This window comes from Chrysemys picta, chromosome 15 (genome assembly GCF_011386835.1).
Source record: "Chrysemys picta bellii isolate R12L10 chromosome 15, ASM1138683v2, whole genome shotgun sequence".
In the NCBI taxonomy this organism is placed as follows: domain Eukaryota; kingdom Metazoa; phylum Chordata; order Testudines; family Emydidae; genus Chrysemys; species Chrysemys picta.
This window is the reverse complement of record NC_088805.1, coordinates 28,402,830-28,421,577: the sequence shown is the minus strand read 5'-3', so window position 1 is coordinate 28,421,577 and position 18,748 is coordinate 28,402,830. Positions and strand designations below refer to the sequence as shown.

Here is an 18,748-nt window from a genome sequence, read left to right as displayed (position 1 = left end):
GACTTCCCCAACACTACACTGTGAGTCATTGCCAAAGCCAGGAATAGAATCTGTGGACCCAATTGTGCAATATGCTCGGCAGTCAGAGCCCTGCACCCATGCATGCAGAGCCCTGCTGAAGACACTGGGAGCTCCATTTGGGGTTCATTCATGTTGGGCACCTTGCAGGACCAGGACTTTAATCTCTTGAAGCTCTGTGCTCTAACCCACAGAACCCGTTTTTTACAAAAACTCCCCACATCTGTGGTTGTCAGACAGCTGTTTTCCAGAGTAAACCCAGATGTTCTAAGTGGTTGGGCAGGTCTGTTTAAAAGAAAAAAGTGGGAGTCTTTAAGCAATAGAGCAAAAAGTCTCAAAATATGTATTAAGAACAGCACTTAATAATCACTTGAAATAGTTATTGATCATTTTTTCAGTTAGCATTGTTGTCAATGGCAAATTACAATTGATATTAATGAGTTATGTGTATTATATTTATGGATTGTTATTATTGATTCTATTAATTATGCAGGATTGACAGTAATAATAATCTTCGCCCTTATTGGCTTGAGCTAGTCGATTAGGAACCAGATGTGCACATCTGGGGAATCTGGCTGTGAGCTGCTTTCAGAACACCCCATCCTTTGCAATGCTACGGGCACATGCTGGCTTTAAAGCTCAGGTCGGATCTATTTCCCTGCTCCCGCCCCCTCGCGGCGGAGGGATTCCGTGAGTGCGGGACGCTGGTAGAGCGAACCCGCTCTCGGCGCTCTGCTTATAAAGGGTTCCCGGCTGCCGGGCCGTAGCACTTAGTGTTCATGCGCCACCAAAGCTTCCTGAGAAGGGACGGCGGCCATTTTGTGCGGTGCTGGGTCGCTGCTGAGAGCGGCGGGCGGGAGGCAGGCGAGCGCCGGGCCGGCGGGCAGCAGGGCGAGGCGGGGTCCGCATTGCCGCTGAGAGGCGATGGCGGATATAGACAAGCTCAATATCGACAGCATCATCCAACGGCTGCTGGAGGGTGAGGGAGCGGGGGGACCCTGGCGGGAGAGCGGGGCCTGGGGGTAAGCACGGCGGGGTCCCTGAGGGGATGCGCTCGGCCCCGCCGGCTGCAGCAGAGGGAGGGGCCGGTGGGGCTGGAGCCTGTGGCAGGCTCGCGGCAGGGGGCGGGCTCGGCGCGAGGCGGGGACTCGGGCCGGCGCGGTGTGTGGGGGGCGGTGAGGGGGTCTCTGGCCCGAGCCCCGCTCGCCCGGCCCGGCCTGGCCCCCCTCGGACAGGGCTGGCCGCAGCGGAGAGGCGCTGAGGCGCTTTGTCTGTGCCCCGGTGACCTCCCGCCTTTGCCCGTCTCGCTTCCTCCGGCCGGCCTCTGCGTGTTCACGCCGGGGTTTTCTTCAACGCCTGCCCGAGGGAAAACCAGTGGCCTGGATGGAGCTGCTGGGGGCGTCCCCCCCACACCCCTCTTGGCAAGCGGGGGGCGAGTTTGGCGGGGTGGGGGAGCAGAGAGAGGCTAAGAGGCTGCATGTCCAGTAGCCTGCCTCCCGCACGCATGCGCAGTGGATGGATGCTTGGCTGGGCAGTTATGGGGGGAAATGCCGCTTGTCTCTGTATAAAGCGGTGGTTCTCAACCAGGGGCCGGTGTCCCTTGGGGGGCCACGAGCAAGTTTCAGGGGATCTGCTAAGCAGGGCCGGCATTAGACTTGCTCAGCCACGGGCAGAAAGCTGAAGCCCAACCGTATGGGGCGGAACCCCGGGGCCCCGAGCCCCGCCATCCAGGGCTGAAGCCAAAGCAACTTAGCTTTGTGGGTCCCCTGTGCCATGGGGCCCATGGCATTTGCACTGCTTGCTACCCACTAAGGGATGCCCCGGCTTTTGTATGCAGAAAAACAGTTGTGTGGCACAAGTGGGCCATGGAGGTTTTATGGCATTTTGTGGGGGCTCAGAAAGAACAAGGTTGAGAGACCTCCTGGTCTAAAGGACAGAGACTGAGTCTGTTGTGGCGGCCTTTTTTAGAATAATCTGGGAGATTTTCCGTTTGTTCAGGTGGGAAGGGTTATAATTTTTAATTAAAACATTGTAATCAGTTATTTGTAGGAATACAAGCCTCTGACCCTGGGTGTGTAATTATGAGTTTTAGTTTACAAAGCCTCATATTTGATTTTTTTTTAAGTGGAAGTGGGCTGGTTTTGCACTTCTAAATGCCATTTTATTGAAATGGTTTGTCGTACTGTCCATCTGTATTCCATTGGGGGTAGGCGATAGGGAGGTGCACCCAGTGTCTACGCTTTCCTAAATAAATATGGGGGTTGTGGTGGGTTTAATTTTTTTATTTGGTCAGCATCTGATTAAAATGGTTTATTAATCTTTGACTGGGGTACAAGGTTACAAAGTAGCCAATGGATATTCTCCTTGGAATAGAAAGCCAAATAATTATTTAAAGAAGAAAACTGGATTTATCTAGTCTGTCTCAAGTCCGTCCTTGCACTCATATGTCTGGACTTACCTTGGGAGAGCTTGGCCAGGATTTTAATTTTTTTCCCATTTGGCACAAAGTAATCTAAGACTTTGCTGAGCCAGATACTAGATAAATGCCTTTCATCTCTTCCTTATTGTAAGATTTTTTTGACCTGGATAATGAAAGGCCAAGGCAAAGGGACAATTGTGCTGCTATAGAAATTTAGGATTTACAAATCCAGTGGATTTGGTTTGTGATTGTGCTACGTACATACATACAGAGAGAGATTCTTGTCTCTTGTTTTTTCTCTCCCTAATATAATTAGGGAGTTTATATATATAAAATTTATTGCATTTCTTTGACAAGCTTAGGCAGAAGTGTTCATGAAACATTGCTGCTTTTTGCAGGTGTCAGCTCCTTATTTCAGCACATTTGGTGTTTAAAAGTTGTTTGTATAGTGGCTACTTACTGTAGTTCTTGTTTGCCTTGCTATAGCATAACTATCAGTAGTTTTTTCCGGGAAAAGAACGTAAATGTCAAAGTTCTTTAACAAGAAAAAGTAGTTCAAATGTTAAAAGGTAGATGAAGTAGTAAGATGTATTTGATATTTTATATAATGTTTGTTTGCTATCTAAGACTTTTGGGGATTGGATGGGAATGTGAAGGTTGCTATCTTGAAATTAGGGCTGTCAAGCAATCTAAAAAATTGTGATTAATCGCACTGTTAATAACAGAATACCATTTAAATATTTTTGGATGTTTTCTGCATTTTCAAATATATTTATTTCAATTAAAACACAGAATACAAAGTGTACAGTGATCGCTTTATATTTTTATTACAAATATTTGCACTGTAAAAAAACAAAAGAAATAATATTTTTCAATTCACCTACTACAAGTACTGTACTGCAATCTCTTTATCACGAAAGTTGAACTTACAAATGTAGAATTGTGTACGAAAAAATAACTATTTTTGAATGCAATGTAAAACTTCAGAACAGGGGTAGGCAACCTATGGCACGCGTGCCAAAGGCGGTACGCAAACTGATTTTCAGTGGCACTCACACTGCCCGGGTCCTGGCCATCGGTCTGAGGAGCTCTGCATTTTAATTTAATTTTAAACGAAGCTTCTTAAACATTTTAAAAACCTTATTTACTTTACATGCAATAATAGTTTAGTTATATATTATAAACTTCTAAAAGAGACCTTCTAAAAATGTTAAAATGTATTACTGGCACACGAAACCTTAAATCAGAGTGAATAAATGAAGACTGGATACACCAGTTCTGAAAGGTTGCCGACCCCTGCTTTAGAGTCTACCAGTCCACTCAGTCCTATTTCTTGTTCAGCCAGCTGCTCGGACAAACAAGTTTGTTTACATTTGCAGGTGATAATGCTGCCTGCTTCTTGTTCACAATGTCACCTGAAAGTGAGAATAGGCGTTCGCATGGCACTGTTGCAGTCGACATCGTAAGATATTTACATGTCAGATGTGCTAAAGATTCATACGTCCCTTCATGTTTCATCCACCATTCCAGAGGACTTGCGTCCATGCTGATGACAGGTTCTGCTTGATAACAATCCAAAGCAGTGCGGACTGACGCATGTTCATTCTCATAATCTGTGTCAGGATGCCACCAGCAGAAGTCTGATTTTCTTTTTTGGTGGTTTGGGTTCTGTAGTTTCTGCATCAGAGTGTTGCTCTTTTAAGACTTCTGAAAGCATGCTCCACACCTCATCCCTCTCAGATTTTGGAAGGCACTTCAGATTCTTAAACCTTGGGTCAAGTGCTGTAGCTATCTTTAGAAATCTCACATTGGTACCTTTTGTGTTTTGTCAAATCTGCAATGAAAATGTTCTTAAAATTAACATGTGCTGAGTCATCATCTGAGACTACTATAACATGAACTATATGGCAGAATGCAGGTAAAACAGCCAGAGACATACAATTCTCCCCCAAGGAGTTCAGTCACAAATTTAATTAATGCATTATTTTTTTAACGAGCATCATCAGCATGGAAGCATGTCCTCTGGCATGGTGGCCGAAGCATGAAGGGGCATATAAATGTTAAGCATATCTGGCATGTAAATTTTTGAATTAATCGCGTGAGTTAACTTCGATTAATCGACAGCCCTACTTGAAATACTACATAAATAGTACTTTAAAGAATTCGTCAACAAGGTACTCAAAGGATATGGCCAAGTCACTGTACTTACCACTACAAAAATTAGCAGTATTAACTAGTGTTGCATTGATTAAATGCCAAAGCTTTAACATTGAAACTTTATATAAAATCAAGAAATTCAAGAGAGGATTTTAAACTGCTTGGGGCAGGTATTATTTTTCTAGATTTAAATCACTTATTAATATTTGTAAACAGTGTTATAACAGTTGTTCCCACATCAGCTAATTCTGCCCCTTTATATGTATTTTAGTGTATTATATATTTACTCCTATTTTAATATGAGCTATAACAATCAGTTGCTATATGGAGTAGAAACTTAATTTTGTTATAAATCTCAATGATATTGGATTAATGTAGCCTTCTGTATTTAATACCATTTTTTATAAACGAAGGCCAAAGATCCATTTTTGCATTCATGTAAATAGCTGTTTTGAATAGAAGGGTTAAGTTGCGATTGTGTATCTTAAAAGGGAAATAACATATAAAACGCACTATACTATTTTAGTTTTTACAACTTCCCAACCCTTTTTTCCAAGCTTGGGAATGCCGACATCCCCATTAACTATGTAGGTAACATATTAAAAGTTAACTTGAACAGGTGCATTGATCTAAATACAAAAATGTTTTATGCTCAAATTCTCTTAAAGTGTATTTCATCCCAAAAGCCTCACCACCTTCTTTTCTTCTTCCACTCAGTAAATGTTCTTTGGGATTCGCTGAGCAAACTTGAGAGAGTGAAGCCCAAATGATGATTTCTGGATTATAACTCATCTAAAAAGAGGCCCTGGATAAAGCTCCTCCTCAACCATAACTACAGCAGCACTGGTAGCATGACCAAACTTTTACTTCCATTAAAATGTGCTAATATTTAGGTGTGCACACATGTATATATCTGAAACTATTGCATAACTTCATATAATTATATACCAATCAAATTCCCCTTAACTGAATAACACGTCAGACTGGGTTCTCCATTGATTAAAAGTTTGTTCTGATGGATTACCACATCTCTCAAACCTAATCCTAAAACCCTTTAGTGAAGGCTTAATCTTTAGAGCTATCTTGTATTTCAGTACACCTGTCCTTAGAAACTACATACTCCTGCATTTTGTAGGTAATAGTCATTCTAAATGTTTTGCTAATAAAATTTAAAGCATCTGGACAGGTAATTTGAAGCTAACAAAACCTAATATCAATGGAAATATCTTTGTGAAACACTTCAAATCTATGAGAAGGTGTTGGGATTTAAACATTGCTTCAGTATTTATAACATGCTTTTGTCTTACGCTCTTTGCGGAAGACTCAAAGTGAAACTAACCAGAAAATCTATTTTCATTGTCCAGTCAGAATGAAGTGATTTAATGGTGAAGAGTAAATTACTTTGTTTTCATAATAGAATGTTAATGTAATTGAGTTTTCATAAAAAGGATAAGTTATGTTAAAAATTCAGAGTGTAGAAATTGAACGTAGTGATTGTGCAGTTATCTATAACTTTTAACGTCAGATTATAGTCACACATTCAAAATATAAAGGAAAAGACTACGGTTGACAAAACATGGATTCATGTGTAAAACAGAAATATACTTTGTCTTGAATATCCAACTCTTAATACCCGTTTGAAACATCACATTAATATGGTACCTAGGAAAGATTCAATGTGAAATGGGTTAAATTAATAAACTCAAATCTAAATAGTTTATGGTTAATTTAAGTAAAAATTATTTGTAGTTCTTGGGCTGAAACTTTTAAAGAAGTTACGAAAAAAAGTTGCTGATATACTCCCTCTCCCCCCCCTTTTTTTTTTTTTAAATGTAATCTAGCCTATGTTCATCAAACCGTAGAAATGTGGTACTGGAAGGGACCTCAAAGTCATCAAATCCAGCCCTCTGTGTTGAGGCAGCACCAAGTAAACCTGACAGATTTATGTCTAACCTCTTCTTAGAAATCTCCAGTGATGGGGATTCCCCAACCTCCCTTGGAAGTCTATTGCAGAACTTGACTATTCTTAGGGTATGTCTACACTATGGGATTAATCCGAATTTACAGAATTCGAATTTTGGAAACAGATTGTATAAAGTCGAATGTATGCGGCCACACTAAGCACATTAATTCGGCAGTGTGCGTCCATGTACCTGGTGCTAGCGTCAATTTCCAGAGTGTTGCACTGTGGGTAGTTATCCCATAGTTCCCGCAGTCTCCCCCGCCAATTGGAATTCTGGGTTGAGATCCCAGTGTCTGGTGGGGCAAAAAACATTGTCAGGTTGTTCTAGGTACAGCCTCCCCCCTCCCTCCATGAAAGCAACAGCAGACAACAGTTTCGCGCCTTTTTTCCTGGGTGAACACAGCAGACGCCATACCAGGGCAAGCGTGGAGCCCGCTCAGCTCAAGACAGCAGTCATGAACATTGTAAACACCTCGCGCATTATCGTGCAGTTTATGCTGAACCAGGACCAGAAAAACGAGGCGAGGAGGTGGCGGCGAGAATGATATGGACATGGACACAGACTTCTCTCAAACCGCGGGTCCCGGTGCTTTGGAGATCATGTTGTTGATGGGGCAGGTTCTATCTGTGGAACGCCGATTCTGGGCCCAGGAAACAAGCACAGACTGGTGGGACCGCATAGTGTTGCAGGTGTGGGATGATTCCCAGTGGCTGCGAAACTTTCGCATGCATAAGGGCACTTTCATGGAACTTTGTGATTTACTTTCCCCTGCCCTGAAGCGCCAGAATACCAGGATGAGAGCAGCCCTCACAGTTGAGAAGCAAGTGGCGATAGCCCTGTGGAAGCTTGCAACGCCAGGCAGCATCAGTCGGGAATCAATTTGGAGTGGGAAAACCTACGGTGGGGGCTGCTGTCATGCAAGTAGCCAAAGCAATCATTGAGCTGCTGCTACGAAAGGTAGTGACTCTGGGAAATGTGCAGGCCATAGTGGATGGCTTTGCTGCCCCTAACTGTGGTGGGGCGATAGATGGAACCCATATACCTATCTTGGCACTGGAGAACCAGGGTACCCAGTACATAAACCGCAAGGGTTACTTTTCAATGGTGCTGCAAGCACTGGCAAATCGCCTGGCTGCTGATTATGCACAGCCAGACACCAGGGCGATTAGAAGAGCACATCAGGAAGCGCGGCGCATCAGAGAAGCTTTGAAAACCAGTTTCATGACTGGCCAGGCTACTGTGTGAAAGTTCTGTTTGTTTCTCCTTGATGAAATCCCGCCCCCTTTATTGACTCATTCTCTGTAGGCAACCCACCCTCCCCCTTCGATCACAGCTTGCTTTCAAAGGAAATAAAGTCACTGTCGTTTAAAAATCAAGTATTCTTTATTGATTATAAAAAGAGAAAACTGAGAAGGTAGCCCAGGTGGGGTTTGGGAGGAGGATCGGAGGGAAGGAGAAGGTCACTAAAAAAAGGTTAAAATAATGACAGCCTTTTGCTTGGGCTGTCCACTGGGGTGGAATGGGAGGCTGCAAGGTCTCCCACCCCCCACTCCCCCTGCGCGTTCTTACACGTCTGGGTGAGGAGGCTATGGAACATGGTAAGGGGGGGGAGGTGGTTATACAGGGGCTGCAGCGGCAGTCTGTGATCCTGCTGCCATTCCTGAAGATCCACCAGACGCCAGAGCATGTCTGTTTGCTCACGCAGCAGCCCCAGCGTTGCATCCTGCCTCCTCTGATCTTCCTGCCTCCACCTCTCATCTCGAGTGTCTCTCCTCTCCTCACGTTGGTCCCTCCTGTCCTCACATTCACTGGCATCTTTCCTATACTTTGAAACCGTGTCCTTCCACTCATTCAGATGAGCTCTTTCATTGCGGGTGGATTCCATGATTTCCGCGAACATCTCGTCTCGCGTCCTCTTTTTCCGACACCTTATCTGAGATAGCCTTCGGGACGGAGGAGAGAGGCTTGAAAAAATTGCAGTTGCTGGAGGGAGGGGAAAAATGGGGAGAATTTTTTAAAAAGATATATTTTACAGAACAATACTTATACTCTGTCATGGTGAACAACACTGTTCACATTATATAGCACATGTGATTTCTGTGCAAGGTCGCATTTTGCCTCTTAATATTGAGTGCCTGTGGCTTTGCTGCTAGAGATCACAGACGCAGGTCCGGGCAACAGAATTCGGCTTGCATGCGGCCATGGTAAGCCATTGTTTTTCGGCTTCTGCGCCCTCCTTTCCCACATACCGAGCAAAGCTCATTGAGTGCTGTGGTTTTCCTGTTAACCTTCAGCAGCAGAAAACAACCCCCCCCCCCCATCCAATTCTCTGGGATGATCGCTTTATCCCTCCCCCCACCGCGTGGCCGGTATCAGGGAAGATCCCTGCTAGCCACATGTGAAAAGCCCATCTTTTCTCAAGAGTTAAACATGCCCCAGTTTTTTTAATCTTTCTCATTGTGCAGGTTTTCTAAATCTTTTATCATTTTTGTTGCTCCCTTCTGGAGTCACTCCAGTTTGTCCACATCTTTCCTAAAGTGTGGTACCCAGAATCGGACACAATACTCCAGCTGAGGCTTCTCCAGTGTTTAACAGAGTGGGACAAATGCCGCCTGTGTTTTACATACAACACTTCTATTGATACGCTTTGGAATATTAACCTTTTTTGCCTCTGCATGACAGACTCGTATTCAATTTGTGATCCAATATAACCCCCAGATCCTTTTCAGAAGTACTACTACTTATTCCCCATTTAGTAGTTTGATTTTTCCTTCCTATGTGCAAAGTAGTTCACTTGTCTGTCTTAAATTTCTTCTTACTGATTTCAGACCAATTCTCCAGATTGTCAAGATCTTTTTGAATTCTAATCCTGTCCTCCAAAGTGCATGCAAACCCTCCCATCTTGGTGTCATCCGCAGGTTTTATAAGCATACTCTCCACTCTATTATCCAAGCCATTAATTAAAATATTGAATAGTGCTGGACCCAGAACTGACCCCTGTGGCGCCCTACTAGATTCACCCCACCAGTTCGTGAACAAACCATTGATAACTACTCTGAGTACAATGTTTCAACAAGTTGTACACTCACAGTATAGTAGTTTCATGGAGACCACATTTCAAAGCAGCTGACACTTTAAGAAATGAATCTGTATGATTGGATTTTAAAGACTTGCACACATACTTTAAACTTTCTCCTCATTGTAATGTAAATATTTGACCCTTTCTTTTCCTCCAAACTTTTATAGTACAAAGCCATTCGACTGGTCACAACCTTTAAGGATAATTCAATGAAAATATAATACTTAGTGATAATTCTGCCTGTAATTGACTCTTTATTTCTCTTCCCTTGTTCTGAGGGCACTTAGAGTTTATATACTCTTGCTGCTTATTCCCGTTTGCAGAATGTTCCAGTAACTTTCACAGTATACATTGATAGAAGAACGAGACTTGAAGTGGGGAGTAAGTAACAGGAACACTGCATGGAAGAATGAAGTTTCTTAAAATTCCCCTCAGTTATAGAATGAGATGTACAAAAATATGTGCAGCAATACCTGAGCGCATATATCAACTGTATAAGAATAAGAAAGGAGATATAGTCAGCTTCTGAAATGGCCACTTCAAGATTGCAGTTGCCTGTCTGTAAAATTAAAAGAGCTAGTTATAAGAACAGTATGCTAGGAAAGATGCCTCTGAGATGTACCTATCTCATAGAACTGGAAGGGACCCTGAAAGGTCATCGAGTCCAGCCCCCTGCCTTCACTAGCAGGACCAAGTACTGATTTTGCCCCAGATCCCTAAGTGGCCCCCTCAAGGATTGAACTCACAATCCTGGGTTTAGCAGGCCAATGCTCAAACCACTGAGCTATCCCTCTGACCCCTTCTTTGGGAAGAGTCAGTAGTGATCAGACAGCCATGAAAAGGGGTTCTAGGAAATGCCTAAACTCCCATTCTTGAGGCCAGAGATTTTTAATCAAGATATTCCAGGATTTTCAAAGCTGAAACATGGCTTTGAAATACCAGTCTTCGTGCACTTCTGATATTTTGTTTTTATAACTTGAGCCTTCTAACTGCTTTCTGCATTTAGTGCATATCCCTAACCTTATTACATACAATATAAAAGTAGGTGCTGATCAAAAAAGGAACTTCGTAGTTTGTGCTGACACTTTCTAAATCAAATACAACAATTTTTTTATTCAAAATGGCATTTTCAAAATGTACTTGCTTTATTTAAAAAAAAAACAAATACCTTAAAGATTAAATGAAACTGTTTTTTTGAACAAAACATTTCATTTGACCTGGAACAAATCTTTTTACTCTTTCATTGCTGAGAAATCCAAACATTGCTTTGGGTTGACTTAGAATGAATTTTTCAATTTTATGGAATGGTCAGCAAACGGAGAAATTGGTTATTCATGCAGCTGGACTCCACAATAATATAATGTCTTGAAAATGAGATTGAAACTTTCCCAGCTTACTGAGGTGGCAAAAGAAAATAAATCAATCATAGAAAAAAGGATTAACTGACATGTTAAAACAGCTGACCAAGATCTTAAATGGGTGCCTAAGGGTAGGCTCCTAAACCTATCATAAACCATCTGTTTCTGAAAATCTTGGCCCTCTCTATGCTAGAGCTTCCACAGCTACTACAAAAAGGGAGCTGTAAATTATGCATCCCAACTTTGCCAGTGTAGATGCAGCCAAGGAAGGCTAGAACTCTTGGTTTTGTTTTTAGAGAGAGAGCGTACTGAGATCCTGGCTAATACATGAAAGACTCCAAATCAAATATGCACATATTCTGCACCCAGATTTCTGTTCCTCGTAATGCCTCTTACATGTTGGTTTGGGGAGACATCCATCTATCTGTAAATGGGGAAAGGATTTCCTGGGCCTTAGAAAGGGAAGCCTTAGGTGGGAGGGAATATGGATAAACTTGCATAGGCAGTATTTATAAAGTTTTGCCTTCTTCCTAAAGCAAATAATTTTATTTTAATTTTTTTTTGTTCCCCCCCCCCTCCCTCTTTAACACTGCATCTACTCATTCTTACCTAACCAAAAATTTAAGGAAGCATTTTCTAGTGGTTAGTGCATTGAGCTGGGACTTAGTGCCAGGAATTGAACCCAGCCTCCTATTACATCCTGTGTGACCTTGGGCAAGTCATTTTCCCTCTCTGTGCCTTGTTCTCAGCCTTCTGCTTGAACGTGTAATACTGCTCTCCCATGTTTTGTCAATTTAGAATAAAAAGGTGTTCAGGGCATGGACTGTCTCTTACTGTGTTTGTATAGTACTTAGCATAATATGGCCCTGGTGCTGGTTGGAGCCTCCAGGTGCTACTGTAATACATATAATAACTTACTAATCAATGTTTTAACCTTACAAAGCACTCTAAGATGTCTATCTTTGGGAAGAAAACTTTTTGTGGGAAAGGAAAAGTATTATATGGAATTCTTATTTCCTAACTTCCTTAGGTAAAAAATGGCCTTTAGTTTCTAGAAGTAAATGCAAATATTTTTCATAGTTTTTCAAAAAATTGAGTTCTAAATACTTTTGCATCCAACATTTCAAGCATTTCTTTGTTTTTGTGAAGATCCTTATAGAGTTCATGTAGTTGTGGAATGAAAATGCAGTCTTCCTCAAAACAAGCCACCAAGTTCAATCATTGTTGTCTTTCACAAACACAGCCACTCCACCATGTTCTTGTAAGGAGAACCACTGCCCATGTGCTCCTGTAGCTGGTCATAATGCTAGGGATGCAAGTTGCGGTAGCTAGTGGTGATCACTGAAACAGCAACAGTGTTTGTGTGGAGGTGTCTCCATGTTTGCTCCATAGTCAGTCTTGTTTCACAAAGGAGCTAGCGTGGTGAAGCTGTTGTTGAAGATGAGCTCGGAGAGACATTCTTGCCAACTAATCTTGTTCTTGTAGCATTTAGGTCAGCTGCATGGAGCGCACAAGTGTTGACTTCTGAATATGAACTCGTTTGTCTTTTTAAAAGTTCACTGCACTCAGATCTGGCAACTTGTTCTGATACTTCTGGCTTTCTTTTAAATCCCATGCTACTGACAGAAATGTAGGAACATTTTATTAAACAAGCTATTTAAGTAACCCTATTTCAAAGCTCATTGGGCAAGCCTGGTGCATGTGGTACACATGGTGTCCGTAATTAACAAGGAGTGCTCACAAGTTTGGAAACCTCTAGTTTGGAGTGGGTCATACCCTTTAGTGGACTACATTCTTCAGGGATGCAGCAGTGTCTAATAGAATTAGGTACTTAAAAGTTGGAAGACCTGGATTTTATTTCTACCGCTATCACTGATGTGGACAAGTCACTTAACCTCTACCTCAGTGAATGCACATTACTACTTGTAACAGTCTGAGTAAATATTACATAAAATGCTATTTTGTTCTGCAGTCGTATGCGAAGAACACATTTTCAATTTGATGGTGCTACTGTGAGCTTTAGTCTTATCAAAGTTAATAGCTCTAGAATTTTCTCTCTGGGGTATGTATACACTGCAGTGTAAGCCCAGGGTTCAAACTTATACTCAAACCTAACCCCCTTTTTGTCTACACACAAATTGCTCAGACACAGGGTCCAGGACCCCAGGGGGGAAGAGGGTCCGGGCCTGAATCAGGCCAGAACACAGAGTTCAAGCCTTACTGTTTTGCAGTATAGATGCTGCTCTACTGGACTCATGCTCTAGGAGTCTGCCAAAAGTATTCCACAAATCCCACAGGCTGACACTTTGTCCTCTGGACAGTCAAGTTTGGTGGGCAGTTAAGTTTTCCCACATTGCACCATGAACAGAGGGCTAGAGCAGCCACCTTTTTTGGGAGGGCACTAGGAAGTCTGGGATATGGATGGTTGGACTTGGGCCTGCATAATGTGGTGTAGATGCTGGAGCCTCAGGTTGAGATCCACAGTTCAGCAGTCATAGACTCAGACTTTAAGGTCAGAAGGGACCAGTATGATCATCTAGTCTGACCTCCCGCATGACGCAGGCCACAAAAGCTGACCCACCCCCTTTCCCTTGACTCAGCTGTTGAAGTCCCCAAATCCTGTGATTTAAAGACTTCAAGTCGCAGAGAATCCTCCAGCTAGCGACCCCCGCCCCATGCTGCGGAGGAAGGCGAAAAACCTCCAGGGCCTCTGCCAATCTACCCTGGAGGACGACGAACCGCGGCCAGTGGAGGCCGTGATCCACCGAACCTGCCGCGTCAGCAGGTAAATAAAACTGGCCCGGCCCGCCAGGGTGCTTACCCTGGCGAGCCGCGTGCCAAACGTTGCCGACCCCTGAACTAGACCATTCCTGACAGGTGTTGTCTAATTTGTTCTTAAAAACCTCTGACGGAGATTCCATAACATCCCTAGGAAATTTGTTCCAGTGTTTAACTACCCTGTTAGGAAGTTTTTCTTAATGTCCAACTTAAACCTCCCTTGCTGCAATTTAAGCCCATTGCTTCTTGTCCAGAGGTTAATGACAACAATTTTTTGCCCTCCTAACATGGGGTTATAAATGAGCGTAGATGCTCATGCCCTTTGTTGACAAACCCAAGGTCTACTAACTTGAGTTCTGCTAATCCTGGGTTTATGTTGCAATATAGACATACCCTTAGGTTGCCTACACTGCAGTTAAAAACCCACAGTTGGCCTGTGCCAACTGACTTGGGCTCTAGGACCCTGTGAGGTGGGAGGGTCCCAAAACTTGGGCTGTACCCCAATCCAAAACATCTACAGTACAGTTAAATAGCTATTTAGCCCAAGCTCCGTGAGCCTGAGTCATCTGGTGTCTAATTGCTGTGTGTACATACCCATGGAGGCTCGAGCATCTAGGAGTAGCTTTTCGGTTCCAGTTCTGAATCTGAAATGGCCAACTCAACATAGCTACTGCTCAGTCAGCTAATAGTTGAATTTTAACCATTTGCAAGGTATTTATCCCTTTTTTACGCCCTTGATACAAAATTTAAGAATAAAATGTCATAGGAATGATAATCTGCAAATGCCTCTAGTTTGGCCTAAATTAGACCAAGTCATCTTGGGCCGTGTCTACATGAAGTGCTTTGCTATTATGGCTGTGCAGGTATATTGCACTGGCAAAGTGCTACTAGTGTGGACACAGCTTATACTAGCAAAACTGTGCTTTTGTCAGGAGATGTAACTTCTCCACTGGAGGAGAAAGCAACTCTGCCATAAGAGCAAAATAAGCTATACTGGCAAAAGCACAGTTTTGCTGGTGTAAGAGAGATGATCCCTGAACAGCATAGCTGTGCTGGTAGAAGCCCTCGTGTACTGTGCTTTTGCTTGTGTAACTGCATGTATGCAAGAGGCTATTGCTGACACAGCTGTGTCAGTAAGGACTTACATATCTTCATATCCCTGACTGAAACAACTGTTCTGGCAGTTGTTTGTAGTGTAGACATGGTCTTATACACAAGCGTTTTTTTGTTTTTTACACAAGAGTCCTGCATTTTTTAGCTGACAGCACTGTAAATGTCACTTTTAACCTAATATAAGGACAAGAAGAAATTTGGTTTCATATCTGAAAGGATATTTTGAGTAATATTGTACGTATAAAGGGCTCTGTCCACAAGTCCCTTCCTATTCTCCCTCTACACTTTATTCCTGAGCGATATAATCTATTCTTACAGCTTTTATCATCATAGGGTGCAGCTTCATTCGAGAATTGTACTGCTGCTTATTGAACCAGTGGGATAACACTAGTGTAGATAGCAATGATGAAATGTGCTCACACTGACCATTCCTTTTGGGCTGCTGTTCTGTACTTTGTGCGCACAGCCTTCTAATAAAGCATTGCAAGCACACTGCACTCTGGGTACCTATCGCACAGATCCCTGAAACGGTGGCTTGTGGGAGATTTGGAAAGGTCTACCAGGAGCCCACAGTGTTTGTGTCTCCCTTCTGGGAATTGCAGCCATTTCTCAGATATTACTTGTTAATTAAACCTGCTCATTCCACCACAATGGATGGAGCTTAAGCTCTTTTCTTCCTTTCTCCTTTGAGTTCATTTGCCCTCTGCTGGACTGATGCAACACTGCATTTTGATCCTAATGTATCTTCCTCAATTTCACAGAGTTGCTTTAGGCTGAGTACTCTCCAACAGGGTTTTAGAGTGAGATTTTTTTCCTTAAACTTTTGGGAATTCGAGCAGTTGGAAGCTGTCAACCTTTCTTTTATGACAGCTTGAGGCTTCTGTGATGAATCTTCATGTCTTCAGAGTTCAGTCCTGCAGTAGCAGGTCATTATGAAGGGAGACAACAGTCCCAAAGGCACCATTGGTTCTGTTTATCTCCCCACAGCTATCTTCACACATTGCAATTTAGAGTCATGAAAAGCGCCAATAGATCAGTGCTTCTGGTTAGCTCTTTTAGTCTTATGACTTCAACCTCTGATTTGTCAGAGTATGTTCCTTCAAGATGGCCCTGGGCAGAGTCAGCAGCAGCTATATGTAGAGGTGATAGTGGTTTCCAATTCAGGCAGCCTTAAAAAAAAGTACATCCATTAGAATGTTGACATCTAGTGAAGTGGGAATTTTCTGTAATACTTTAATAAATGATGTGCCTGGCAGTAACTTACTTGACTAGGGGTTGCTACCCCAGGGGTACAAAAGGGTTAAAAAGATCAGAAGGGATTAGGGGTTCTCCCATAACTGTCTGTGGTGGAATGAATGCCTCATTAGAGGACTGGCTGAAACCAACCAATATCAATGGAGGATCTGGGAAGACAATGGGAGCACCAAGAACTGATCAGTTAACACCTAACCCTGAAACTCCTGAGGCACTGGAGCATGTGAACTAAACCTGGTTGTGCAGGAACACAAAGGACTGAGAGGTGATAGGACTATATGGCTTTTGGGAGAGACTTGGCATCTCACCTGGGACTGACCGAGGGAGAGATGGAAAAAAATGGATTCCATGTCTACTTGGCTGCATGGAATGCTAGCTTAGCCAGGATGGACTGTCTTAACTTTGATTCTCTATGGTAATGTAAGGACTTCCTGATGCTGTGTTTCAGTTGACTAATAAATCCTCCTCCTTTTTGAAAAGGCTGTCTGGTGTCACTTGTTGAGGTGCATTGGTTCCTGAAGAGTGTAAAAGTCTCTGATCAGGAGTCTGGCACAGTTGCACTTGCTGAGCAGAGCTCACATATGATACAGTGCCGGGGTCCAGAGGCTCAGTCTCAGGTGTGGAGACTGCATCGTCTACTTGTAACGAAGAGCGAGACCCCTTGGGGGTCTGGCACGCTGAAGGGATTCTTCCAAGGGAATGTTCAAAAGCTGGAGTGTAGCACAGGACCCAGAGGATTATCCTTTTTCCCTTATCTTTCATTCTGGCCACAGAGTTTCTCCATAATTTCTCATATCTTCCACAGTGGAGAAGATTGTCTTGCTAAGAGAAACAACTATACCAAGAGGCCTTAATCCAAGTTTCTTCTTGATAAGAAAATCTGCCTAAAAGGGGAAAGAATCTGTCATTTCTTATTGACATTGGAGAATAAGACAGCAGTATTAATATATCCCTAAAGATCAGGAGCAAATAGTACTTGGGATAAACTATTTTATTCTGTTCTCAGCTGAATCCTCCTGAGCCACTATCAATCCCAGAATACTTCAGTTCTTGCATCTAGAGATGGTGCTTTCAATGCCTCTAGAAAAATACTATCAAGCACATATTTTAAAAAAAAATTGTTTTTGATTACATGGCCAAACTGCCAGGTGGTATCTTCCTGCATGATCTCAGCCCAAGCTGCTTTATGTTGGTCCAGAGTTCAAAGAAAAATCAGACGTTTACATCATTATAGTAACAATCTGTGACTTTTAGTGTGACTAATTTATTTGGAGAATCCCTCAGAGCAACCTCTTAAGGATTCATTCAGGCTGAATATGCTGCTTTCTTTGTCCAGCTCTCTTTATTGTGGATGAGAATCCTTGTTCCAAAAAATATAGACCAGTTCTCATATCACAGGCAATCCTACTGACCATCTTGTACTTCTGAAGTCAGGAAGTACCTTTCCAACACATCAAGACAGAAGTATCATATCGCCATCAGCAATTCAAGCAGATTATGCATATTTGCTAGTTTAGGAATCATTAAGACTACAGAGAACTAAAATTTCCATTCTCTGGCCTGGTTACACCTTTGGACCAAAGCATTTCAAAGGTCATGCAAAAAAAAAAATACCTCGCTGAATTTCAAGAGATTTCCCCACTTCTCTCTTTCCATCTGTCACTTTATGGTAATGAGTTTAATGTGCACTGGCAACAGAGCGATCAGTTTCTATTGTCAAGATTATCAGCATCGAAAGGGCTAGAAATTGCTTGTTCTTACATGAAAACAAAAGATTCTGGCGTTTCAATGGACATCTACAGAAAAATCCCTGAAAATTTAATACTGATTTGTTTCAAATTATCACGTAACTTATAGCAAAAATAGACTCGTGCCATCTTTGTTTGGTCTAGTTACAAATATAATTGAGTGCCTATGGACAGCATAATATTGCTCATTCTAAGCCTTTTTAATCTCCTTGCTTTTTTAGAACATGGGATGCAGCGTTTCAGTGTAGTAGTAGTAGTACCTAGTAAGACAGACTAATGCAAGGTTAACTCTGTTGCCTCTCTGCAGAAATTTACAGATAAGACCAGACGCTTGTTAAGCTTTTTAAAGCAAAGTTTAACTTTTAATATTTAAATGTTAATTTTGCTCTCTTATAATGCAATTAACTTTGATCACTTTTTCTATAAATTTTTGTTAATTGCTGCTGGATATTGGGCATTTTGGACAACTTGCTCAGCTCAAAGTGTTTAGAAAATTGCTATATGGCTGAGTAGCTTCATGCGCAATAAACTATTATGAAATAAAGATTTAACTTTAATTTCCATGCTTCATTACTTGCTTTTAACGTTTTAATGGAACACTTGAAATTTAGTGGCAATTCCAGTAATGCCATGTAATATCGATGATGTATGATGATATTACAGATATGCAGTGTTATAGCCATGTTGGTCCCAGGATATTAGCGACACTGTGGGTGAGGTCAGGTATTCTACTGGATCAATTCTGTTGGTGAGAGAGACGTGCTTTCAAGCTTACATAGAGCTGCTCCTGGGGGAATTCTGTGCCAAAAAAATTATGCGCAAAATATTTTTAAATTCTGCATATTTTATTTGTCAAAATA

General features: G+C 42.3%; 1 protein-coding gene across 2 annotated transcripts in view; it reads left to right on the top strand.

The window, feature by feature from the left end:
* The first annotated feature begins 710 nt into the window (after nucleotides 1–710).
* PPP1CC (protein phosphatase 1 catalytic subunit gamma) overlaps nucleotides 711–18,748 on the top strand; it is a 32,623-nt gene continuing 14,585 nt past the window's right edge. Inside the window, exons 1-2 of one of the 2 annotated variants that reach the window (XM_065568145.1) lie at nucleotides 818–997; nucleotides 5,312–5,440. Coding sequence is in view for 1 of the 2 variants with exons in the window: in XM_005298607.5 (XP_005298664.1) it covers nucleotides 943–997 (55 nt within the window). In the remaining variant the exon portion in view is untranslated. Of the gene's footprint in view, nucleotides 998–5,311; nucleotides 5,441–18,748 lie in introns of both variants that reach the window. The other variant, XM_005298607.5, reaches the window with a different exon arrangement.